This window comes from Asterias rubens, chromosome 14 (genome assembly GCF_902459465.1).
Source record: "Asterias rubens chromosome 14, eAstRub1.3, whole genome shotgun sequence".
Lineage (NCBI taxonomy): Eukaryota > Metazoa > Echinodermata > Asteroidea > Forcipulatida > Asteriidae > Asterias > Asterias rubens.
The window spans coordinates 5,542,818-5,554,112 of record NC_047075.1 but is presented as its reverse complement, the minus strand read 5'-3'; the positions used below and the strand labels follow the sequence as shown (position 1 = coordinate 5,554,112).

Below are 11,295 nucleotides of genomic sequence, written 5' to 3'. Positions count from 1 at the left end.
CATCTGAAAGCACACAACTTCGTGTGACAAGGGTATTTTATCTTCCATTATTATCTCGCAACTTTAACGACCAATTTTATGCATATGTTAAAATACACCAAGTAAGAAGACTGGCCTTTGAAAATTACCAATAGTGTCCATCATGTAAGGATACATCTTGAACGAATTTTATTTTATTTTTTTTGTGCTTTATTTGTCTACATTTTATATTTAAAACTGACGAAACAACGTTTTAAAACCTTTTCCAGAGATATCAGACCCCCAAAACCGCCACTACATAGACAATTAACAATTTAGATAAACAACATTACCGAACAATTAACTAAGGAACTGTGACCGTATTAGAAAATAAACAAAGAAATAGCGCAATCAACCAAAAACAGGCAACTAAAAAAGAAAACAATCTAAAGGTAGCGATGAAACAAGGCTTTATTAGGATAAAACACATTGTTTTAAAAGTTCAGGGGTCGATTTCGCAAAGAGTTAGGACTCGTCTTATCTCGAGTTAGGACGAGTAACTCGTCCTAACTTAGGATTAATCTTAAGGTCTGCATGCCACAGTGCAGGGTTGGGACTCGTCCTAAGTCATTAGATTGGTCTTAAGTTAGGAAGAGTTTTGTGAAATCGACGGCAGGATCGGAAGTAGAACTAAATGAATTATGAAAGAAACTTGATTGTACAATATGAATATCTTCTGCTTAGCAACATTATGATGTAAGTCTAAGGTGTTTATCACTGTTTTCATTCATTATCGTTAATCGTAAGATGAGCAGGAACATTAAGCGAAATTTGCAAAACTCCAACATTAATTATTCTACCATTTTAAAAGTAGGTCAATCCACATGCTTCGATAACGGTAGGTTGAATAATGTTCTGTGAGTGTAAATGATGCTTGTCAGTTCCTCGTTGTCTTCAACAGTCCATCACATCAATTTAGTCCTCCGCTGTGGATAGACAAGTAAAACATTTCTAATTTTTTTCGACAAACAAAAATAACAATAATTGTTGATTTACTATTCGCAAAAGACACTTGTTGTACTCATAACACTTATGTAATTTTTGTGAATTTATCGAAACTAAGTATGGAATTGTTGTTACCATGAGGTACGCATCGGCCCCCGTCACAATACTCATTTGAACGGCATGAGCCACATCCACGTCCTGTGTAGGAAAAGTAGAAAAACACAACATAGGTCAGAGTTCTTTAAGATGAATGAGTAAATGCGTGCGTACGTGTGCATATTAATGACGTCACGGTATTTTTTATTTTTATTTTTTATATTTTTTATACAATAAAAGAATATAATAAATTGGTGTATTAGCCAATAATTAAAAACAGCGACAAGAATTTGAAGTATTGGACTCACATCAAAAACGAAATCCCCGTGAAGTTATAATTAAAAACAACGTGCACCAAGATGTGAAACCCTTTTTTCTTTTAGTCAACTCAACTTTTCAAAACCTTTATGGCATTCTAAATAATAAACATTGTGTAAATTGAATGATAATTGAATTCTTACTTTGTTCAGCAAAAGCTCCTTCTTGCGTGTGTGCTGAATAAAAGGACAAAAAGAAAACATAATCAAATGGCGTTACATTAGTTGTTGATTGTTTGCTTGATGCTGATTGTTTGTTTGTTTGTTTGTTTGTTTATTTATTCTTTGTTGTTATTGTTTTTAGTTGTGTGTGGTTTGAATGCAAGGTGTACATTGATACAGTAACCCCGTACGATTTAATTGACCTGTTAGCTATAAACATTTGTATTGAAAGATCACTCCAATTATGTAAAAGGACAAAATTGAGTAACGAAAATATTATCATTGCTTGTAAAATTCTGTTTTTAATTGAACTTTGTCAGGGCGGTTGGTGGCAGCAGACTGACAATGTATTCTATTGTTCTCAGAAATGTGCGCACGCTCAGAAGTATATGATGAGATCATATAGAGTTATATTATAATAACTAGAGGGCGCACTGGCCTATATACGCGCCCCGGTATGTGCGCAGGCGGCAAAACAGCTATGGCCGTGTCCGAATGGGAGACTTTCTGGGACGATAGTTCAGAACTACGTAAACAATGGAAATTCACCCGGTATGTCTGCTGCCACCTAGCGTTGGAAAGTCTCCTATTGGCGACTTCGGCTACAGCTACGGCTAGGGCGCGCGCGTCTGCTATTCTTCAACACTGACAGACGCGCTGATCTAGCCGTAGCTGTAGCCGAAGTCGCCAATTCGGACGGCACAAATTTCACTTTCAAAACAGAGTTTTTGGTGGCATGTAATTTTTGTTAGGAAAGACATAACCTTAGCTAGTAAAATAAGTATATGTTGCAGTTTAATAATTATGATTTGATCTTTTCGTAAATCCACTATAGAATTGTTGTCTTTGTTTCATGTTGTTGAGTTACATTGGTTTCTTTAGAATACTTACTGCGTTTATTCAACAGACTCTCAACATTACGGAGAAGCTCCCGAAGTGTCGGTTCATCTGAAGGTAGAAAAGATCAATGCAGAAGTAATTATTAGTGACCTGAGATTATGAATTGCAAAATGGAAACTAAATCAACACATTCATCATGAAGTGCTTTATCGTACTAAGGCGGCCTGGATACAAAACGATTGCAGTCAAGTCTACTGCTCGTCTAGAAACTAATTCATTGCATCGTTTTAGGAATCAAACATTACGTCTCAACCAATGTTTTACTCTGGAGAAAACAAATCACAATTTTATACCATGTGACAGAAATTATCGAAGTGTATCGATGACATAATTGGACTGTAAAAGAAAATAAAGAATGAAAAAAGGTTCAAACTTACTCTTTTCTTCAAGTTTTCTTTCTTCCAGGGCCTCCTCAAAATGAACTAAAAACAACAAAAGATAAATCCAGAACAGATGTTGGTTTGATAGTGGTTAAATTCGTTATTCTTTAACGCAAAAAACCACACACTCTAAAATCCCCCCCCCCCAAAAAAAAAAAGAATTGTCCCGTATTCTGCATGGGTACCGTGTGCCTTAAAGGGTGTATGTACTTTTTGTAGGACAAAAAACACAATGTCAACAGATTGACACGAAACTAACACAGTTTGAAGATAATGATAGTACAAAGCTTCCCTGAAAATATTACGTGCTGATGTGTTGTAGTTTTTGGGAAATGAGTAAAACAATGTCATGAAAATAATTTTCGTCTCATGAGACCAAAATTATTTTAAGCATTTACAAACGTATTTTCATGATATTGTTTTACTCATTTCTTAAAAACTGCAGCACCTCAGTAAGTAATATTTGAAGGGAAGCTTTCCACTATCATTATCTTCAAACCTTGTAAGTTTAATGTAAATCTATGGACATTTTTAAAAAGTACCCAAATCCTTTTACTACTTCTGGGTCACTTTGACCCCGAATCTGAGTCAGAATAACACAGTCTTGTTCGCGTAGTAATAACCGGTTATAAACAGCCCTAGCTGGTCTTTATTAATTAGACATCCCCATGTGACGCGCCATCCACCAATGGGAATAGCGAATGTGTATTGGGTTTTTATTAATAAACGTTTCCTATATACCTCCAGTTTCGTTGTTAAAGTTGGTAAACAAAATTGTACATATTTTCTTTTTAGTTTTGATCAATAGTAGCTGTGTCCACACAAAATGACAGTTTTAACAACATCATCAGTTGAACACGTTTCTTCCCACTATTCTTGCCACATATTGATTAAAAGTAAAACTCACGATTTTGAGACCTCTTCAAGTCCAGAAGGCGCTCCAAAAGGGCGACCTCATCTGACAATACAAACGAAAAGAAACAAACATTTTCTGTAGGTGTTCACGTTTTTTCCCTTGAAAATATTGGCGCAGCTTTTCGAAGGTTTTCCAGTTTTCCAAAATATTGGTTCAGGAAATTTGCTGCAGCTTATCGAAGGAATCAGATGCGCTTACACTCCGACTTTTGCACGACCTTTAATTTTATTTATTAATTTATTCATTAATTTATTGATTTGTTTTTATTGGGGGGGGGGGCAAACTGTTGTTTGTCTTGATTTAATGTTGTCAAAAGAAGGCAAATGTGAGAACTGAATACTGAACCGGGTCACGGGTCCCAAGTCATCTGGGTCAAGCTGATCCAGACACTGGTTTTCACAAGATGAACCTTTAGTCCCGATTTTTAGTTACTAATCCAAGATTATTGTGACACCTGTTGTGTCACACTGGTCATGCCCTCTCTGTTCTGGGGGTCTGCGTTTCTCAATACCCACTTCGCAAGTTCCTTTTGTCAATACAGTTTTTGGTGCCACAGTGCAATGGTAAGTTTGAGGTACAACCTCGAGATGACAGTTTCCTTATCCTTGCATGGCGAAACACTCTGGTGTTAAATTTGATTTTTTGCTATGCCCTTAAAAGGAAATGTGAAACACTATGGTGTTAAATTTGATTTGTTCTTTGCCCTTAAAAGGAAATGTGACATGGTGTTAATCACTGCACAGCTTTGAATGCGTTTCTTTTCAAAAAGCAACACCAAAACAGGCATACCCTTTTCAAAAGAAACTCGTACTTAATGGAGTTTCAAAAGTCGTTAGTGTTAAAGGCACACCCATCCACGTCTTCTGTTGAAATCAATTAATTCAACGATTTGATTGTAATAAACACCATCTAGTCTAGTTGTTCTCAGTTAGTATGTAGAGACACTAATTAACATGTTTTGTAGTACACCACTCCTTCCTTCCTCTTCCTAACTCGAGATAGGATTAATTATAGCGTTTCTTAAAATCGGCTGCAGCAATCTTAATGACAGAATATCAATTTGGATTTGATATCAAACAATGTATCAAGTTGTTCTAATTCATGCGATTCATGGAGAGAATAATACCGTGATTTAATGAAAGATGGAACGTTCCTCTCAATGTGAGCTTTTACGTGTTGGTAAAAGTGACATGAAATCATTATTTCAAATCATAAACAAAACACAATGACACTCATCTGAGAATGATTTATTTGCATTTACCATCTTGGTATGCTGACACACAGCTGAACACAACAATCAACGCTAGGAGAGTATAGCCCTTCATGGTCTCTGTTTATAAATCGAAGAAGAAAAATTAGGTTATTTATCTAACAAAATTAGGTGTCTGAGTTAATATTCAATGTGAGGTTCTTTTTCTTCATCAAAGAATGTTGAAAGATTTCGAATCATACAAAAAAGTTTATTCACTTTTGCAGAAATCATAGTGATTCAAAATGAATTGTATGGATGTTTTATACCAAATGGATAGTACATACACAAGTGATACGAAAGTGAATTGTAAACAAAATTGCAAAATCTATTAGTCCGGTTCCCCAGCCTATGGACGGTATTATTATTATTATTATTATTTATTCGGCCAAGATTTCAACAAACAGTACAAGATACAATATTACCGTACTAAAGAAATATAACAGTATAAGAAACAACGAATGTAAACTTATGACATCTAGAACAATTGTAAACCAATGATTGAATGAGACAGAGCACTGGCAATCAAGCAAGACAATATTATACAAACAGACAGGACAAACCCATTCTAAGATGGACAGGATTAATAAAAGTGAACCTAACCACTGTGACTCGAAAGCCTATCAATCCAATCTTAAAATAGGAGTAGAATCTTTAACAAACATTTAAAAACAGTAAAGATAAACTTTGGAAAATATAATAAATATTAAGAACAAAATAAATATGTATATGTTAAGAAAAACCTATTTATATGTAGCAAGATTATTTGGAAGTGCACATTTGGGACTTTTAAAACGGATGTGAGACAGCAAATAAGGCCATTATTATTCCCGTTTAATTCAAGAGATTAGCATGGAATTACATTTTTAAAGTAAACTTAGACAAGATTTCGAAATGGTTTGAAAGAGTCAACCTGTACATTATACACGCGAAGTTGGTGCAGACAATCAAAGGTAACCTTTCCATCTGTGTGCTGATTGGTCCGAGGTGACGTTTGTCAGCTGCATCCACACATCACCTCCAACCAACCAAAACACAGATATGGAAAGTATATTAAATAACTGTATCCAATGAAATCACTGGTTCTGTAAACCCAATACCAGTCATTATCAGTGTTGCTAAAAACAGGGGACCAGTCTCGGTAATGGCGAGCGACGATATCATAATGGTTCTATACAACCTAAACCTCTGTGATTCAAGCAAGTCAGATGTAATGAATTGTTGTATCGATTGAACTGTTATCGTGTCTATGGCAAGTCATGGAATCGGCTCTGCTGTTATCAGGTCACACGCTACAGTTCGATGATTGATTTATCCTGTCATAATACAATAATTTTTATTGTGAACCTTTTTTTAACCCTGATTTAATGATCCGGAACATAAATACAAATGCATATCCAGACGAAGACATGACGTCACTGAAAACCAATTTCGATGAAGGGATGTGACAATTGAAGTATCCATATATCCGAGTTGAACAATACAAAAAAAAGTCAATGTAAGCTGTTGTTGCACTATTTGAAGTCAAGTAATGTGTACAACAGATCTATAGAGCACGAACTTAAATGCAGACATGATTTTATACATTATACTGCCGTGGAGTAGATTGGAAAACTGGTTACCATTATTTCAATAACATTTCAGGGGCCGATTTCACAAAGAGCTAAAATTGATCGCAACTGCAAATCAGTCGTAGTTGCTTAGTAAAGTGTGATGTCACAATGCAAATCACTATGGTGGTACTGAAAATTTGTCTTACGATGGATTTTATTGCTTTGTGAAATCGAGCCCAGGTTCTCTATATCGGATAGTATCATATCTGGCCATTTTTTTAAATCTATTTGAAAAAAAATTTTACACATGTTTTTACCATGGTTTGTAACAATTAAATGTAAACCATAGAAACGGCTGAAATTTTCTTAATGGTTTCTTACTATGCAATCAAAGTTTTGAAATAAGGGAATCAATGTGTGGTGAAGAGGTTTTCAACTAGTGGTTTAAACCCGTGCCGAGGCCTGTCTTTGATAATTTTACCGAGACAAAGTCGAGGTAAATCATCAAGAACCAAGCCCCACTAGTTGAAAACCGATTCAACACACTTTGATTCCCATTCATAAATACCTTTTCGGTCAAAAACATCAACACTTTTGGTCAAAAGGTAAAATAAATGCAAACATTATAATTATTCAATGATTTCTTTCAACACAACACCCCTCCAGCTATGAAATGGTTAGGCCCTCGGCCCGATCGGGTAAACAACTCATTATAAGTGAATGATGTGGGCGTACCGCGTATCGCGTGATGTGGCCCAACTGTTTGCTCTCGACCAATAGGAATGAAGAAACTGTCTTATACGCACAGGTGCAAGCGCACGTGTCACGCCCATGTTTTAACACTTTTTACTGGTGTTATATCATCCGTTCAAACAACACCTTGTGATGCCCTTTAGACCAATCAGAATGGATAAATTGTCTTAGGTATTTATGAATTGTAGTTTATACTATATGACAATGGACCCTTCCCATGAAATATGCTAATCACATTCACGCATGCGTACAGACCCAGTTGGTTGGCAAACGCCATAGAGTTGTGCACTAAGCAGACGCGCAATCGCTTCTGCTTCACGCACCCAATAGCCGTGTACAAAACAGCGCGATGTTCCCCCATGTTGCCAACCAAAACGTTAGTGCGCACGCGCTATGTGCAATTTACATATTTCATTAGTCTGGTTCCCAGACCCCAAAATCTCCGACCAGGCTCTGTCGAATTTAGGGTCCGGTATCACCCAAAATCACGTGACCAAAAAGGAGGAATACCTCCTCTTTCGAAGTTATCCGAAATGTTCCGAACGTGTTGTCGTCAACATTCGGACAGTAACGTTCATGTTCGGTACGGACTCGTAATGTCTGTCCTGTCGGCCGTAGATCCAGGAGTGTTTATGCCAGTTATTGCCAATGCAGGCGTTGTGCCTAAATAAAGCGTTTGCAAAGCGATGCGACAAGTTCAAAATATATAAACCTGGGAAATCGCTCCGGGATCTGGTAAGTTTTTGTCCATTTTCTTCAAAAATATTTTTTCAAAGGTGTTTTGACTTGAGTCAATTAGACATTGATTGAGGAATAAATTTCATGATTTTTTAAAGTGGTAAAAATGGGGCAAAATCTGGTGACTAGCTGTCGAAATTATACGTGTTGAACCAGATTGTCATCAATTGACGATCAAAATAATCTCGTAACCCTCCGGCCTGTCGGCCGTTGGGAGGAGGGTTACGTTATCGCAACTAGTATATACGTGCAGACATGGTTTCCCTGGAGATGAGCCCCGACCCTGACAAGTTGCGTCATGCTCTATTTTTAACCGTGGGTGATACCTGACCATAGAGTTATATATAAGAACTAGAGCGCGCACTGGCCTATATACGCGCCCCGGTATGCAAGCAGGCGGCCATTTTCTAAGTTGACAAAACAGCTATCTCACAGCGTGTGTTTGTGCGGCCATTTTGTAAGTTGAACAAACAGCATCGCGTGAGCGTTCAATAAAAAAAAACCTCAAACGTGTATTTCATATTCAACGCGCGTGCAGAATGACGCGCTTGTCATCTTGCGGTCCCATAGACCTTTTCGCAAATACCGGGGCGCGCGCGTAAAGCTAGGAATTAGGTGCATTGTGGTCTTGCTGGTATCCAAATTTGATCCATATATATCCCACAATGCACCTCATTCAACAGTCTGCGCGTGCGCATTGGTATTTGCGATAAGGTCTATGGCGTTTGTGTACGCAGCATCACGCCCTCTAGTTCTTATATATAACTCTATGTACCTGACCTAAGATTTTTAACAAGAGACGTCAAGGAATCTTTGGTCAGAGAACCAGACTAATATTTCATGGGAAGGGTCTATAGACCTTATTTAAGATAGCAATTTTGAACAACTGCGCATGTGCGCGCAAAGGACTGTGGGAAAAATTTGGCACCTCGCTCAAAAAAGTAAACAACGTTCAACGTTCGTACACGAACGATCGGTTTGCAAAATGGATGTGGCAGGAGTGACCGAGAAAGAGCTGCTTGATAGAATAAATAGTTCTGGCATAGACGAATTAAGGTAATCTTTAGCTAAAGTGAGTGTGCCAAGACACAGTAGTTAAAGACAAACTCCAAAGGCGACATTTTTTCGCGATAAAATTACTGTTTTTTTTAGGGCGTCGGAAGACTGACATTGACAAGGTCAATGGCGAGAAGTTGCAACACGGATCAGTGACCCTCCCGCAACCATCAATCACCCTCGAGGGATCGGAAATAACAACCAAAACTTCCCACCAGTGACTCCGGTTTGTGCTGATAAATACTTCGACAAAAGCATGGAGGACCTCCATGACAAAAGTAAGACATTTTTTTTCTGTTACAAAACAGAGAAACATTGCCAAGGTCATGATGATCGAGGACTATCACGACTGTTTTACAAAAAATACAATCATTTCTTATTCCTGGTCTAGACTAGAGTCTATATATAGCTCTATGGATAAAGCCCATCAATGGTTACATTGTCTTGATTCGATTGTATCTGTAATTGTATGCCCACTAATCAGCAATGACGTGAACGTAAATAGAATAGCTTTCAATCATACATGGTAGTTGTACATTTTTAAAACTTTATGTGGCAGATGATACTTTTTCTTTATTTCTCACACCATCAACTTTTTAGGTCTACCACTGATATGTTTCAAAATTAAAGTGACCAAAAGTGAGTAATTGTGGTTTGTACTTATATTTATTAATATGAATCTATTTCTACCTCCATGGTTATACCGTAGATCATGACATGACAAGTACGACAAGGTTCTGGTGTAGGTCCTAGCATACTTCTAGTTTCTAGAACTTACAAGTAGTCCTAGCATAAACATTTTTTTATCAAGGGTTCAGTTTATACAAGTTTGATGTACACGTATTGTACGAACATGATTCTGTGCACATATAATTACATACTTTGTGCTTTGTTTTGTGCATGTATTACTGATATTTTATTGATATTTTATTGATATTTTATTAAACTATTTTGTGTTCATTCAAAGTCAAAAGAACATGCCTACGTATGTACGTACATGTACAGTCCCTCGTTCTTCCGTTGAGTCGCAAAGCACTCCGATGGCATTATTGTCGTAGTTTTTTATATTAATAATACACATCTGACATGGATAAATAAAGCATGGAGGTACACCCATTCGTGGGTGAAACTGTCTTCCGCCACAGAAGCATGACCGTCCACCACAAACAATGTCAATGTTTACAAACTTATTGTTTACAAAAAAACTTTGTGGAACACATTATACGGACGACCGTATAACTGGAGGTGCAAAATATTTCCCACAATCCTTTGCGGGACGTCGGATTTTTGCTATCTTCAATAAGGTCTATGGACCGTTCCGGCTTTCCACTAAGCTCCGCCCACCGCGCACGTGAGCAAGACACGTGTACGAGCACTCCCAATGACATTCTGCACGATTCCGCCGCGCGTGCCAAATGTACGCGCATGACCGAGTTTGTCCGACAACAATCATTGCTGTGATTGGTCAAATGGGTGAACGCGCACAGTTTGATTGATAGGCCGGATCGGTCCATTGATTTCATCGATAAATGGTTTATGATGAATTAAATGTGCATGATTATAGGCCATGTTTTTAAAGGATTTCAGTACTTTTTCAAAATGTCCATAGATTTACATTAAACTTACAGGGTTTGAAGATAATGACAGTGTAAAGCTTCCCTTCAAATCTTACTTACTGAGGTGCTGTAGTTTTTGAGAAATGAGTAGAACAATGTCATGAAAATATGTTTGTAAATGATTAAAATAATTTTCGTCTCATGAGGGGAAGCTTTCTACTATCATTATCTTCAAACTGTGTAAGTTAAATTTAGTGTAAATATGTGGACATTGTGTTTTTTTGTCCTACAAAAGTTACATAGATCCTTTAAGATGCAAAGTTTAGGGTTTAATGTTTTGCATGTGCTTAATTTTTCATGGTTTATAAACCATGTTTCATTACTCTTCATTTTTGTCATGTTTGAATGATGATTCAATTTCAATGGTCTAAAAACCATAATAATTCATAAGTGAATTGTATAATCAAAGTTTGTAAATCTAAACATTTAAAGACTGTCGGTTTCCACATTTAAATTAAGATGACTTCCTACCTTTGTAATAACTTCTTCGCTTGAGTTCTAAGATGACGGATTCGAACAGTATCGTCAGAGCTCTGTAGTTTCAGTTCTTACCGTGGAGAGCCACACCTTCAACTGTGCTTCAGCTACTGCAGGGG

At 37.1% G+C, this 11,295-nt stretch overlaps 1 protein-coding gene across 1 annotated transcript; it reads right to left on the bottom strand.

The window, feature by feature from the left end:
* Nucleotides 1–899: 899 nt before the first annotated feature.
* LOC117299341 lies at nucleotides 900–11,295 on the bottom strand. The gene is made up of 8 exons (XM_033782863.1): nucleotides 11,171–11,295; nucleotides 4,996–5,064; nucleotides 3,726–3,776; nucleotides 2,816–2,860; nucleotides 2,430–2,486; nucleotides 1,521–1,553; nucleotides 1,099–1,161; nucleotides 900–944 (listed from the first exon to the last, which is right to left on the bottom strand). Exons 2-8 carry the CDS (start codon nucleotides 5,057–5,059, stop codon nucleotides 934–936), a joined length of 324 nt encoding a protein of 107 aa, XP_033638754.1. The 5' UTR covers nucleotides 5,060–5,064; nucleotides 11,171–11,295; the 3' UTR covers nucleotides 900–933.

What these genes read in the sequence shown, in the direction of transcription:
- LOC117299341 (XM_033782863.1), bottom strand. Translation starts at nt 5,059, where the DNA reads ATGAAGGGCTATACTCTCCTAGCGTTGATTGTTGTGTTCAGCTGTGTG. An exon ending in AAGAAAACTTGAAGAAAAGA is followed by an intron (nt 2,487 to 2,815) that starts GTAAGTTTGAAC and finishes TTCTACCTTCAG; the next exon opens with ATGAACCGACACTTCGGGAG. An exon ending in GAGTCTGTTGAATAAACGCA is followed by an intron (nt 1,554 to 2,429) that starts GTAAGTATTCTA and finishes CCTTTTATTCAG; the next exon opens with CACACACGCAAGAAGGAGCT.